This window comes from Gorilla gorilla, chromosome 7 (genome assembly GCF_029281585.2).
Source record: "Gorilla gorilla gorilla isolate KB3781 chromosome 7, NHGRI_mGorGor1-v2.1_pri, whole genome shotgun sequence".
NCBI classification, from domain to species: Eukaryota; Metazoa; Chordata; class Mammalia; order Primates; family Hominidae; genus Gorilla; species Gorilla gorilla.
In genome coordinates this window covers 81,989,164-82,005,378 of record NC_073231.2, presented here as the reverse complement: position 1 = coordinate 82,005,378, position 16,215 = coordinate 81,989,164, and the positions used below count along the sequence as shown (strand labels likewise).

The 16,215-nt window shown below is 34.3% G+C and overlaps 1 protein-coding gene across 3 annotated transcripts in view; it reads right to left on the bottom strand.

Annotated features, from left to right (window-relative positions):
* LOC101129912 (A disintegrin and metallopeptidase domain 3-like) overlaps window positions 1–12,608 on the bottom strand; it is a 71,648-nt gene extending 59,040 nt beyond the window's left edge. For all 3 annotated transcript variants that reach the window (XM_019032940.4, XM_063709323.1, XM_063709324.1), the window contains exons 1-3: window positions 12,571–12,608; window positions 4,416–4,471; window positions 2,876–2,954 (exon numbers count right to left, since the gene is read on the bottom strand). In XM_019032940.4, coding sequence (XP_018888485.3) covers window positions 2,876–2,954; window positions 4,416–4,471; window positions 12,571–12,596 — 161 coding nt within the window. In that variant the 5' untranslated portion in view covers window positions 12,597–12,608. The remainder of the gene's footprint in view (window positions 1–2,875; window positions 2,955–4,415; window positions 4,472–12,570) is intronic.
* Window positions 12,609–16,215: the final 3,607 nt, after the last annotated feature.

The following is a 16,215-nucleotide window of genomic DNA, read 5'->3' as shown; positions in this document are numbered from 1 at the left end:
CCAAAAGGCCAAAAAAGAAAAGAAAAACTTGTAATCCTATCAACTGATGTAGAAAAAGCATTTTCTGTGACTAAATAGCCATTAATGAACAAAAAGAACAAAATAAACTTTTAGCAGGCTAGAAATAGAGGAGAATTTTCTCAACTTAATACAGAGACTATAAAAAAACCTAAAGCCAAAATTATTTTTTCACAACGAAAGACTGAATATGTTTTCCATGAAATTGGGAATAATCGAAGAATGCCCTCACTACGGTTATTCAACATGGTCCTGGACATTTTAGCAAATTACACTGAGGCAAAGCAAAGAAATGAAAAGCAGACTTACATACTGGTTGAAAATGAAGAAGGAAAATTGTCTATATTTGTTAAAGACGTGTCTATGTAGGAAGTCTCAAGGCATCTATTAAAAAGCCCTTCTAGAACTAATATGTGAATTTAGCAAGATTGTAGAATAGTAGATGAAACCTGAAAAATGAATTGCATCACTAGAAAAGAACAATATACATGTGGAAACTAAAATTAAAACACAATATCATTTACAATTTTTCCAATAAAATGAAATACTTACGTATAAACCTAAAAAATGTATAGGATCTGAAAGCTGAAATAACAAAAACACTAGTGAAAGATATACGTAAAAGACCAAATAAATAGAGAGACTTACTGTGTTTTTGGATTGGAAAAGTTAACATAGTGAAGACATCAGTTCTCCCCAAATTGATCTACAGATTTAACACAATTTCTATCACAATCCTAGCAAGTTTTTTTTTATTTGCACATGGAGTAGCTTTATCTAAATCTTACATGAAAAAGCAAAATATCTAGAATAGAATAGCTTAAAAAGTTTAAAAAATAATAATAAAGTGGGAAAAACCACTGTAGTTAACAACCCAGAAATATATCCACACTAGATCCATGGATTTTTTTTGACAAAGTAGTTAAAAGAGCGATTCAAAGCAGAAATATAGCCTTTTAAAAATATAGTGTTGTAACTAATATACATCTAGTCAAAAGTCTGAACTTTGATCCAAATTCCACACCTTATACAAAATTACCTCAAAATAGATAAAGAATTAAATGTAAAGTATAAACTTAAAAAAAAACCCAGAAAGTCTTCAGAAACTACTGCTATGTAGCGTCCGTAGGTTTGACATGAAAACAACCAATCACAACAAGAAATTGTTGATAAATTAGTCTTCATCAAAAATAAAACTTTTTGATCAGTGGCAGACCATTTGAAAAGTAAGACAAATCGGCCGGGCTTGGTGGCTTACGCCTGTAATCCCAGCACTTTGGGAGGCCGAGGTGGGTGGAACATGAGGTCAGGAGATCGAGACCATCCTGGCTAACACGGTGAAACCCCGTCTCTACTAAAAATACAAAAAATTAGCTGGGCGTGGTGGCGGGCGCTTGTAGTCCCAAGCTACTCAGGAGGCTGAGGCAGGAGAATGGCGGAATGACGTGAACCTGGGAGGCGGAGCTTGCAGTGAGCCGAGATCGCCCCACTGCCCTCCAGCCTGGGCGACAGAGCAAGACTCCATATCAAAAAAAAAAAAAAAAAAAAAGAAAAGAAAAGTAAGACAAATCACAGACAGGGCCAAAATATTTGCAATGCACATGTTTGACAAAGGTCATATTCAAAATATAGAAAACTTTAAAATCAACAGTAATCAGCAACCTTAAACTCCAAACTCTCAGATTTCTGCTTGGTTCCACGTCTGGATGTTATGGTCCAGACTATCTACAGTAGGGGGCAAACTTAAACATGAAATTCACCTCCTGTGCTTACATTCTCTCAGGTACAAAATTCCTAATGGGCCTATTGTCACATATCTCAAAACAGGTGCCTCATGTATTTTTCTTTTTCTGACTTCTAATTGTAATTTGGTAGGGAGGGAAAATCCTTTACCAGTTACCATACTGTAGATTTCATCATCTCTCAGTTCCAATATAGCAATAGAGTGTGACCAGTCATTGCCTTTCACTTCCTCCCAGTCACGTGAATAAATGTCTTACAGAGTAATAAATACCTTACAGGGTGTAATAAATATCTTAACAGGGTAAAGTGAATTTTCTCACATAATTTCAAACCTTTCTTGACTCTTTAATGTCTTTCAGCCTGTAATCCCAGCACTTTAGGAGGCCAAGGCAGGCAGATTACTTGAGCCCAGGAGCTCGAGACCAGCCTGGGGAACATGGTGAAACCCCGACTCCACTAAAAATACAAAAATTATCTGGGTGTGGTGTTGGTACCTACAGTCCCAGCTACTTGGGAGGCTGAGGTGGGAGGATCACCTGAGTCTGGGAGGCAGAGGCTGCAGTGAGCCAAGATTGCACTGGGGTGACAGAATGAACCCTCATCTCAAAAAAAAAAAAAAAAAAAAAAAAGAAAAGAAAAAGAAAAGAAAAAAGCTTTTCTGATATAACTCAAATTCTGCGGTTTCACATGTGGACCTATTAAGGTTTGGTACACTGTCTACTTTCTCGCATTCTCACTCTCACCAGTTCCCTGGAGTCTTTCTGTACGGTAATGTCTACGATTTTCTCCACTGCCCAGGCCCTCTCATATATCAGTTGAAACTTCTCAGTGTATCTTAGCTCCTTCAGACACCTTTTTTCCCCTAAAACTCCTAATACTTTCAGACATACATACTTTAAATGTCCTTTTTGGAGAAATGATTCCTAAGTTCCCAATTTTCAAAAAAGTAGTTGTTCTATTCAATATGCTTTCATAGTAATTGCCACATTATATTTAATTTTGTAATCTGTTTTCTCAATAATTATGTGGGCCATAAAGCATTCATTTCTTCCTCAACAATGGCACCTTAACCACATAAAAAATGTAAATTTACTTGGCAGAAACCAAAACTTACCTTTGAAAATGAAGAATCTGCATACAATGTTCCTGATTCGTTGTATAAATACACCAGGAAATGTGGGTGTAAAAATGACCTAATTCAATCAAAATAATGACACTTCATTGTAATTATATCATTAATTAAAAAATAACTTCCAGAACAATAAAATTAAACAAAATTTACTTTCAATACAAATATCTAAAAATGAAATGGACTTATCTCTATATTAACTTGCTGCTTTTTGATAGCATATTGTGAATGTAAGAAAGAATAATAACCAGTATAATCAGAAAAACGTGTGGATGCTTTAATGAATTTAAAAATAATCATCTAGGGCCAGGTGCAGTGGCTCACACCTGTTATCCCAGCACTTTGGAAGGCCAAACCTGGAGGATTGCTTGAGCTCAGTAGTTCAAGTCCAGCTGGGGCAACATATGGAGACCCCTCATCTCTACTAAAAATAAAAATAAAAATAAATTGGTGGGTCATGGTGGCATGTGCCTGTAGTCTTAGCTATTTGGGAAGCCAAGGTGAGAGGATGGCTTGAGCTCAAGAAATCTAGGCTGCAGTGAGTTATGATTGCACCACTGCACTCCAGCCTAGGTGACTGAGTAAGACCCTGTCTCAAAAATAAAATAAAATAAAATAAAATAAAATAAAATAATGAAATGAAATGCAATGAAATAAAAAAATAAAAAAATAAAAAATAAAATAAAATAAAATAAAATAAATAAAATAAAATAAAATAAAATAAAATGGCCGGGTGCAGTGGCTCATGCCTGTAATCCTAGCATTTTGGGAGACCGAGGCAGGCAGATCACGAGGTCTAGAGATTGAGGTCTAGAGGCAGGCAGATCACGAGGTCTAGAGATCACCTGGCCAACATGGTGAAACCCCGACTCTACTAAAAATACAAAAATTATCTGGGAGTGGTGCGCGTGCCTGTAATCCCAGCTACTTGGGAGGCTGAGGCAGGAGAATCACTTAAACCCAGGAGGTGGATGTTGCAGTAAGCCAAGATCATGCCACTGCACTCCAGCTTGGTGACAGAGTGAGACTCTGTCTCAAAAAAAAATAAATAAATAAAATCACTGACAAACACAGATTTATGTACAGTAATAAGTAGGTCTGCCAGATTTCAAAAAGGGTTTTCTTTTAGATTCAACTGTAATTTTATGGCTCATATACCTTAGTTAGTATTTGTTAACAAGTAACAATAGATTTTATATATTTACATTAGTTTTCATGGTGTTATACTCTGGTAAAAACAACCCCAAAATTCTTAGTGTCATAAAACAGCAATGAGTGTCCTTCGCAAGTTTACTAAAGATTCGGCTCCATCCTGCCTTCCTTCTGGAACCTAGGAAAAGGCATAGCCCCTCCCTGAAACAGTCTCAAAATGACAACCTGAAATTGATCACTTAAATGAATCACAGAGAAGATATACAATGTTAAATAAATCTAATATTCAGTCTCTTATTTAAGCTCAATTTAGGGTAGTGATTGTAAAAATTTAAGACACTAAAAATAATGAATGAAAAAAATGGTAACTTACTGTTTTTCAAGCAGGAAAGTGTATGGTTTCCCCTCAATTTTGATGGAATAAGTGGCCTGTAGCAAAATATTCAGAGAGAAAGTAATTGGTAGAGATTCTAACTTCTTAAAAGTTAAACGTTGCAGTTCCTTGAAACATATATTCATTCACATGAATGTAGGTTATATCCTGCATGTATCAAAATTGGAATGTATAACAGAATTAATTGTAATTTAAATGAACACAAGGAGTCTAAATTTCAAAACTCAGATCATTAATCATTAGCATGTATTATTATGAGATTTGAAGTCAAAATGGGGATTATATTTAGAAATGCTGAGAAACAGTTGAAGAAACTTGAATTTTGTTATCTTTGTTCTGTTTTGCAGCTCTCAGCACAAATAAATTGAAAATAAAATAATGCAGCACAGGTTCCCAGTTAAGAATGAAATAATTGTTGCCCAGCTACCAGAGGTACTACCCACAGGCAATCCTCATCTCCTTACCCACTTTGGCTATTGCCTTAGCTCAAAAGAGTCATCTTATACAAAGTCACAACTTTCTCGGACAGCCCACATTTAATTAGAAGCCCCTCCATTTAATGGAGGTTTCTTGTTTCAGACAGATTTAGCATGGTGTTCCAAAAAGATTAAATGTGGTGATATCTTCATGATAAATTGATATTTGTATCAATAATAAAAGTCCCTTTCATTTCCAGAACGGTTTAAGGCAATTTTATTTTTTTCAACTTTATTGAGCTACGACTGAAAAACAAGTTTTGTATTTATTTAAAGTGTATATAAGATGTATATGATGTTTTAACATATATATACATTGTGAAATGATTAAAACAATCAAATTACTATATCCATCACCTCACATAGTTATCATTTTATCATTTGTGGTGAGACATTTGAGATCTATTCTTAGCAAATTTTAAGTAAACAAAACATTATTATTAACTATAGTGACCATGATGTGCATTAGATCTTCTGAATTTATTAATCTTATAACTCAAAGTTATAAGATTATATAAGAAATTAATAAATTTTAAACATATTTGACCAATATCTTCTCTTTTCATCCACACTTCCAGCCCCTGGTGACTACCATCTAATTTCTGTTACTATATGTTTGACCTTTTTTTAAGATACTACATATAAGTGAGATAATGCAGTATTTGTGTGTCTGGCTTATTTCACTTAGCATAATGTCCTCCAGGTACAACCAGGTTGTTACAAATGATGGATGGCAGGATTTCCTTCTTTTTAAAAACTGAATACTTTCCATTATTTGTCTATTTATCGATCAATTGATTGATCATCTATCAATCTACATTTTCTTTATCCATATACCCAGAGATTAATGCCATACTCTTTTGATTATGATAGATATATAATTTACTTTTAATATATTGTATATATTTAAAGTATACAACATAAGTTTTTGATAGTCTTATCTTGATATAGAAATAGATAAGTGGTTTTTGCAGTCAAGCAAATTAAAATATACATCATTCTAATATAGTTACTTTCTTTTATATTTTCCTTGTTGTTGTTTTGGTGGTAAGAGTACCTAAAATCTACTTATTGGCAAATTACCAGTATAAAACATCATATTGTTAACTGCAGTTCTTCTCTTGTACATTAGATTTCTTAGATGTTTTCATCCTATGTAACTACAACTCTGTACCTTTTTACCTATATTTTCACATTTGCCCCTGCACTCTCCTCCTCACATTGAGTCCCTGGTAACCATTGTTTACTCCAAGCTTCTATATATGAAAATTTTTGAAATTCCACATATAGGTAAGATCAGGCAGAATTTTTCATTCTGTGTCTAGCTTATGTCACATAGCATAATGTCCTTTACCTTATTTCATGTCATCACAGTGGTAGAGTCTACTTCTTTTTTAAGACAGAATAACATTCTATTTCATATATAAATATATACATAACACAATTTATCCATTCAGCTGTATATGGACATTTTGGTTATTTTCATATCTTGACTGTTGTGAATAATGTTCCAATGAACATAAGAGTGCAAATATCTTTATGAGGTAGTGATTTCATTGTAATATAATTGGAAATGAAGAAGTGAGATGGTGCATCAGGGTTTTTTACTCAGAATTGTTTTAACTATTTTGAGTCTTTTGTGGTTTCATGAGAATTTTAGTTTTGTTTTTTTTGTTTCTGTGAAAAATGCCATCGGAATGTCAATGGGCATTGCATCATTGCATTGAATCTGGAGGCTGCTTTGGGTAATATGCACATTTTAGCAATATTAATTCTTCCAATCCATGAGTAAGGGATATCTTTCCATTTGTTTCTGTCTTTTTCCATTTTTCTTATCAATTTATAGTTTGTAGTTTTCAGTGTACAAATCTCTCACTACCATAGTTAAATTTATTGCTAAATATTTTATTCTTTTTGGTGGTATTATAAATTTTTTAAAAAATTTATTCCTCAGCTAGTTTACTGTTAGTATGTGGAAATACAGCTGATCTGTTTTATGTTGGTTTTTGGATACTGCAACTTTACTGAATTCATATCTTCGTTCTAACCTTTTCTTCATGTAGAATGTTTAGGATTTTCTATGTGTAAGATCATGTCATCTGATAATAGACAATTTCACTTGGAGGCATTTTATTTTATCTTCCTGAATAACCCTTCTGGTGCAACTTCCACCCATGGTGAAGTCCAAAGATAATGTTAGTCTTATCTCGCAAAGAGGCAAGTTTCTCTCATCTAATTGTAGGGGAAGGGCTATCCAAGAAAAGAAGGTCAGAAGGACTTCCTAACCTAGGGGCTTTACGTCAGGGCCTGCACGGGCACTTCCTCTCTCTTGGCAAAGACTGTGGTCTCTCACAGGACACTTAAGGTGACTTAGGTCTTCCCTGCTTAAGACCAGTGGCTGCCATCCAAGTCCCATCTGTGTTTGGAGAAGGCAATACTCCATTTGGCTGTAGTTGGCAGCTCAGGCCTGGCTTGGGATTTTCCAAGTGTCCCCATCCCTTGGCCTCTTCACTGGAAGCACCACATCTCCTGTCACTTGCACACTCCACCACTGACAGCATGCAACAATTTAGTTTTCCTGTGCTTGTTTCCTGAGAGCAAGGCATTGGCAGTTCTCAGATTTCTTTGAATAAATGTGGGGTGTTATGTAAGAAATGAAGCCACATATACACTTATTTTATTTTATTTATTTCTTTTATTGAGACAAAGTCTCACTCTGTTGCCCAGGCTGGAGTGCAAGGGTGCTACCTTGCCTCACTGCAACCCCGCCTCTGGGGTTCAAGGGATTTTCCTGCCTCAATCTCCTGAGTAGCTGAGATTACAGGTGCATGCCACCACACCCAGCTATTTTTTTTTTTTTAAGCAGAGATGGGGTTTCATCATGTTGGCCAGGCTGGTCTCAAACTCCTGACCTCAAGTGATCTGCCCACATTGGTCTCCCAAATTGCTGGGATTAGAGGCATGGCCACTGTGCCCAGCCTGATCTCTTTACCATTTTCAGGCTGTTCTCCCTCCACCTTCCCTTTCTTGCTTCAGAACATGCTCACAAAGGCCCCCTAAGCAGTGGGTACTGGAGATAGCAGAGTGAGCAAGGCACAGCCCCGCTAGGTGCAGTGTGGGTGGCAGACAAGGATATTGGAGATTACAATAACCCAGTCTCCTGGTGGAAATGCACAGGGGATGGACCGTGGGAATGCACAAAAATGTGGCCTAGCCCAGCCTTGAGAGGGTTTTGCAAGGGGGGCTTCGTGGGCCCCTGGGTGAGGATGTGAATTCCGGCTTCCACTGGGCCTACACTGAGTGCCCCCGGCCAGGAGGGGTCAAAAGACCTACAGGAAGAAACTGAGGCACAAAATACAATTTTAAAGACTGAGTTGAAGTGAGGACTGCTGTTGGGGACGCACTTCCAAGTTGTCTTTGGGAGTGGTCCACTTGGCCTTCGTTATAAGCAGGTAATTTTTTTTTTTTTAAGATGAAGTTCAATGTTTAACAGTAGTGGTGAGACTGGGCACCAGTGTAGTTTTCATGATATTAGAGGAAAAGCTTTCAGCTTTTCCATATTGAGTATGATGTTAGATGTAGGCCTATCATTTATGGCCTGTATTATTTTGAAGTAAATTCTTTCTATACCCAATTAGTTGAGAATTTTTATCATAAAAGAATGCTGGATTTTGTCTAAAGCATTTTCTTTATCTATTGAGATGATTATATGATTTTTATCCTTTATTCTGTTAATGTGGCATATACATGTACTCATTTGCATATGTTTAACAATCCTTGAATCCCAGGAATAAATCCCAGTTGATCATGACATACAGTCCTTTTATTGTGCTGTTGAATTTGGTAGTATTCTATTGAGGATATTTGCATCTTTGACCAGGGATATTGGCTCATGTTTTTATTTTGGAGTATCTCAATCCAACTTTGGTATTAGAGTAATATTGTAATACTGGCTTCATGAAATAAGTTTGGAAGTGCTCCTTCCTCTTCCATTTTTTGGAAAACTCTGAGAATAATTGTTATTTACTCTTTCTAAAAAAAAAATATTTGGTAGAAATCACCAGTGAAGTCATCTGGTCCTGGACTTTTCTTTGCAGGAGATTTTTGATTATTGATTCAGTCTTACTTGTTACTGATCTCCTCAGATTTTCTGTTTTTCATTATTCACTCTTCGTAGATTGTTTCTAGGATGCTGTCCATTTCTTCCAGGTTATGCAGTTTGTTGGCATAAAATTGTTCATAGCATGATGCTTTTACTTGGTGATGTCAATTGTTATGTCTCAGGTATTGCATATTTGAGCCCTCTGCTTTTCCTAATATTGTTAAAGGTTTATTAATTTTATTTATATTTTTAAAAATATAACTCTTAGTTTTGTTACTGTATTCTATGGTTATCCTACTCTTTTCTTTTTTACCCTTTGTTTTCTTAGACGAATTGGTTGTTTAAGAAGGTGTTGTTTAATTTCCACTTATTTCGGAGTTTTCTATTTTTCCCTGTTTCTATTTGATGGAATGTTTTATAGAGGTCTTTTAGGTCCATTTGGTCTAAAGTGCAGTTTAAGTCTAAATGTGCCTTATTCATTTTCTGCTGTATACATCTATCCATGGTTGAAACTGGGGTATTGAAGTCCTCTGTTAATATTATTTCTCATTTCAATTCTGTTTAAATTTGCTTTATACATTTAGGGGGCTCTGTGCTGGGTGCATATACACTTTAAATTGTTGTATATTCTTGATTAACTGGCCCCTTTATGATTACATTATGACTTTTTTGCCTTTTGCTATGGTTTTTGACTTAAATTCTATTTTTGTCTCATAAAAGCGTAGAAATTCCTTTTCTCTTTGGATTTTGATTTCCATGCAATATCCTTTTCTATCCCTTCACTTTCAGCCCCTGCGTGTTCTTAAAGCAGAAGTGTGTCTCTCTCAGGCAGCATATCTTTGGATACTTTAAACCCATTCAGCCACTCTATGTCTTTTGAATGGAGAGTTTATAGTCCATTTACATTTAGAGTAATTATTGACATGAAGACTTACTATTGCCATTTTGATCATTGTTTTCTGGCTGTTTTATATGTTGTTTTGTGCATTTTTCCTCTCTTGCTGTGTTCCTCTGTGATTTGATGTTATCCTGCAGTGATATCTCTTGATTATTTTCTCTTTAATTTTTGTTTATTTACTATAGATTTTTGCTTCATGGTTTACCATGAGGCTTACATAAACATATAGTTATATCAGGTTATTTTAAGATACTAGAAATTTAACTTCAATCACATACAAAAACTATGCAATATTACTTCTACACATACACATAATTTTATGTTATCTATGTCAAATTTTTCATCTTTTTATATTTTGTATTCATTAACAAACTATGGTAGTGATAGTTATTTTAACACTTTTGACTTTTAACCTTTATGTTAGAGTTATAAGTGATTCATACACCACTAATACAGTATTATAGTATTTTGAAATTGACTTATATTTACCTTTACCAGTGGGTATTACACTTTCATATGTGCTCCTTTTATAATTTATCCTCCTTTCATTTTAGCTTAAAAAACTCCTTTTAGCATTTCTTATTAGGCAAGCCTAGTGGTAATAAACTTCCTCAGCCTTTGTTTGTACAGGATATTTTTTATCCCTCATTTCTGAATGACAGGTTCGTCAGGTAAAATATTGGTTATTTATATATTTTTAGTTATATTCCTATGCACTTTTCAAGTGCATGTCAAATTTCTGTATGTAATTCATTTATCTTGTCCATCATGTATAGAGTAATATCCATTATCACTTATTTGTTCTTCACCCTGTGAAATATATAGAAGTACATCTACAAATTTCTAAATGCATTTTTGAGTTCCTTGTTAAGTTTTATTCTAATTGATTGTTACCATATAACTAGTTTTATACTACCAGTATTTGATTTTTAATTTTCTTTCTTTACTATCATCAATTTTGTTGACTGTTCTATATATTCTTCAGAAGAATATACATTACTTACAGTGGCATAAAGCTAAATTACAGCTGGATTGGAAAAGCTCTATCTTTAGATCTGGGGATCCCTACACATCTGGATATTTCAGATTCTTGTCCAAAACAAAGGCAGTGATACTTATAATGCGCTTTCAGAGCTCAAAATGTCCCTGGCCAAGGAAGCCTCCTCAGTGTTTGCCTAATTATTTTGACAAGCCCTGCTTGACTATTTAAAGAGTCACTGAAAGATTTCAGCTGACTTCTCCAAAAGCCAAAATTTCTCCTGTAGTTCTTGTTGGTAGACTCAGTATGCTTTAGGAACATAGAGATTGTGTTTCTAAACAAGGAGCTCACAGTGAATGTTTCTTGGATTCATGTGTAATAAACTGTAGAGTCTAGTGAGTCCTAAGACATATCAGAACTGGAGAAAACAATATATTCACTTCACTGGGTTCATGTTCTATATATATCCACTGGATAAAAATATTTTTGGTGTTCAAATTTTCTTTATCTTTATGAATTTTTTAATGATTTGTCAACCAACATTTGAGGAAAACATTTTAAGATCTCGCTATGGAAATGGATTTGACAATTTCTTCCTCTAGAGCTATGAATTTTCACTTTCTAGGTGCTGAATGCATTTTATTAAATTTATACAACTTCAGAACTGTTAAATGTTCCTAGTGAGCTGAATATTTCATCATCAAAAAATAATGCTTATCTCTCACAGTGGTGTGTGCGTGTGTGTGTTTGTGTGTGTTAGTGGAAATGAGAAAATTGAACAAAGCCTAGTGACAGTTCAAAAAGATATATATCATTATTGTTTGTTAATGAGAGTCAAATGTAATGCAACTTTTCTGGAAGATATTCTGCAATGTTTACAAAAAATTGTAATGGCTTTCCCATTGATCTACATAAACAACTCTCAAAGAAATTTTATGAAACTATCTATGAGTTGAAAATTTGATAAATGTTACATCCATATGACATATCATGAAGTCATAAAAATGACAGAGCCATATTAATTACCATAAAAGTAAATCCAATATTTATAAATAAATGAAAAAGTCAATTGCAGTCATATATAATCGTTAAAAATATATGTGTGCAGGTGCATGTGTGTTTAAATATTCATTTAGTATAAATTTATTATTTTTAGAGACTGGTGTGGACATTCACTGTATTCAGCATTCTCTGTATTACCTCAATTTAATTTTACAACATACATACTTTCCTATTCTAATCAGATGAAAGATGACATTATTTTCATTTTACAAAGGATTTATATATACATGTATAGGCATGAAGATAGTCTTTATATATTATCATGTTAAAAACATGTTGCTTGGTAAATATTAGTATGACCTCAACTATATAATAACACAGACTTAAATGTACATATTTGCTAAAAGAACCCAGTAGACTGAATATGGTTGCTTTGTGTTATAGGAATTTGGGGATTCTTTTTCTGAATCTCTGTTTTAAAACAGTTATCTAACATTCATATATTGAGAAATGAAAAAAATATCAAACTCTTGCTGTCATTCAGACCAAATGACTCCTTAGCACGGTAAATTAGAACACAAACAAAATTTCACAAAGGGATATGTATGAATTGATTGGGGCCATGTAGTCCAGAAAAAACAAAACACCATAATTTTAAAAGGTGATCTCTTAATTACATGCGTTTCTGAAACATCGCCATCATTGGTGTTTGTCTGGATCTTCTGTGTTACTGTAATTTGCAAAAGTGGTGTTTCAGAATCTGCATGAGGAAAAGCTTATGTGAGCATTCCCAGTGTATTCATGTCACAGTGTCCTTTCTTATCACTCTTTAAACTTCCATCACACACACACACAGTCCAGTTCCAGGAAGAGGCTCCTCCAGGCGTGGGAGGTTTACCCTGGCTCTGCCCAAGGACACTTCAGGGCTTGGTGACTTAAGCCCTGAGTGGGAGAAGTGTGGGCTGCAGGTCCCAGACCCCATCCGGCATCCCCACTTCCCACTGCAGCCTGGGGTCTGCGGAGCGCGGCGGGCACCCAGCTCCGTGAATCCCGAGGCAGGTGGATCCTACAGCCCCGCGCGCCCACCCACAGTGGGCTGCACCGGAGGAGGCACGTGGGAGCCGGCATTTCTGGTCACGTGGGCTCTTTTTTCTGAAGAGTTGACATTTACAACGCATTCAGGGGTAACATAGGGTTATAAAGCACATTTCTACTCTAGACCTTTTGCTGATGAAGTCTTGGCGATATGACTGTTCCACATCATAGCCTTCTGGGAAGACGGTTGAATTACTGTGGTGAAGGAAAACAGAAAAAAAAAAAAAGGAATCACAGTATGTTTAGCAGCAGCCAATTGCCAATTCTAGTAACATCTACTTCTAGTTTTCTGCTCTTAAGGCTCAGGTGAAAACACAAACAGATACTAAAAACTAAAAAATCAATTTCTTAGAAAACTGTCTAAGGAGTTTAAATAAAATGCGAAATATGAATATATGGATGTATTGTATTATTTCAGTACGATTTATAAGTATCAGGCAAAAAAATCACACCTATAAAATTACTTCATAAAAACAATCAAAATCCATTTATTTATTGACTTTTCCACACTTTTGTTTCTTAGAAAAGCTTTATGGCTTAGGGAGACTTAATGAAAAGCCAGACATATTTTCCCCTATCAATATGGAGTTCACACAAGGAATGATAATATAGTTAGGTGGAAATAATTTTATTTTATCTCTTACTGTATAGGTAGGTGATTTGCCTAATTTCATTTTTTTTTACAATTTATTATTTATTTTAACATTTGTATTGTAGTAAAATACACAATATAAAAATTATGATCTTAATGCTTTTTAAGCCTACTTTTCAGTGGAATTAAATACATCCATATTGCTGGGCAACCATCACTATCATTCATCTCCAAAACTTTGGATTTCACCAATTTTACATAAACTGACTTGTGTTTGTGATTTCATGTATTGATTTGTGTACCCAATACAAAAATTGACATGCATATTGACATACAGAACTATTTCATGACCACAAGGAACCTATATACTACGGCTATAGAGTGTACTGACCTACCTTACTCCTAATTCCTAATCCCTGGCAGACACTAATCCAGTCTCCACAATCCATCTCCATAATATTATTTTTGATACTATATATAAGAAGCATTATTAGTATCTCTTGAAATTTGTTTTTTCACTCATTCCCTTGAGATACATCAAATTTTTTTCTTGTATTAATAATTCATTCTTTGTTATTTCTGAGTAGTATACATAATACAAATGTTCCACACGTTATTTAACCATTCATCCATCAAACAATATTTGGGTAGTTTCCAGTTTTTAAATTTGCAAAAAACATTGCTATGAAATTTCATGTACATGTTTTTATATGTTTTTATATATAAATCAAATTATACATTACTTAGACTAAGTGAGAAAACAGTAGACTGAAATAAATGGAAATTCGAAATAAATGAAGAGACATCCCAACTGATAACACAAAAATAGAAATGATCATGAGGGAATACTATGAACATTTATATGCCAAGAGGTTGGATAAACAAGGAGAAATAGATACTTTTTTACATGCATACAATCTATTAAGATTGAATCATGAAAAATAGAAAATCTGAGCAGGCCAATAATGAATAAGAAGATTGAATTAATAATAAAAAGACTCCAATCAAATAAAAGTGCAAGACTTTATAGCTGAATCTACCAAACATCTGGAGAATTGATACCAATTCTTCAAAACTCTTCTGAGAAATTGAAGAAGAGGCAATTCTTCCAAACTCATTTTAATAGACAAACATTATTCTGAAACCAAACCCAGACAAGGGCATCACTAAGGATGAAAACTACAGGTAGAGCGTAGTGGCACACACCTGGAATCCCAGCAAATTAGGGGGGTTGAGATGGGTGGATCACCAGAGGTCAGGAGTTCGAGACCAGCCTGGCCAACATGGTGAAACCCTGTCTCTACAAAAAATACAAAAATTAGCTGGACATAGTGGTGGGCACCTGTAGTCCCAGCTACTTGGGAGGCTGAGGCAGGAGAATCACTTGAACCCAGGAGGCAGAGGTTGCAGTGAGCCGAGATCATGCCACTGAACTCCAGCCTAGATGACAGACCAAGATTCTGTCTTAAAAAAGAAAAAAACAAAAAACAAAAAAACTACAGGCCACTAGTCCTATAAACATGGATGCAGAAATCCTCAACAAAATACTAGCAAATCAAATTTAACAGTACATTAAAGGGGTCGTCCACTGTGATCAAGTGGGATTTATTCATAGGATACAAGGATGGTTCACAATACACAAATGAATTTATATAATATACCACACTAACAGAATGAAGTACAGAAACCCTATGATTATCTCAAAAGTTGCATACAAAGCATTTGAGGAAATTTCTTCATCCTTTTGTAAAATACTCTGATCAAATTAAGTATAGAAGGAATGTTTCTTTATTCAATAAAGGCTATGTATGACAAACACAGGGCTAACATCATAATCAATAGTGAAAGGTTGAAAGATATTTTTTCTCTGAGATTAGAAACAGGACAAGGATATCTACACTCTTCACTTTGTTCCAACATAATATCATTTCTGGTCACGACTAAGCAAGAAAAATTTAAAAATGCGTTCTAATAGGAAAGGAAGAAGTGAAATGGCCTCTTTGTAAATGACATATCATATCTAAAATTATATGTTTTATGGATATAATACAATTTATATATATTAAAACATATGAATATGTATATATTTTAATATATAAGTATATATAAAATTATATATAATTTATAATTTTAAATTAATTTAAAATTAAAGACTCCACCAAAAAACTGATAGAACTAATAAACAAATTCAGTAAAGATGCAGAATATAAAATCAGAGTATAAATATCAGTAGTGTTTGTATGCATTAACAAAAAACTGTGCAAAAAAAAGAGGTTTAAAAATTAGCCTCTTTATTAAAATACTTGGGAATAAATTTAACCAAGGATGTGAGAGATCTGTGTGCTGGAAATAATAAAACATTAATGAAAGAAATTGAAGAAGATACAAATAATTGGAAAGATATTCCTTGTTTATGGATTGGAAGAATTAATACGTTAAAATCTCAACGATACCCTAAGCAGTCTACAGATCTGTGCAACCCCTATCAAATTTACGAGGACATTTTCCACAGAATGGAAAAAACAATGCTAAAATTTTTATATACAACAAAAGACCTCAAATCATCAAAGAAATCTTGAGCCAAAAGGACAAATCTGAAGATATCACACTGCTTGTTTCAAAACATATTACAGAG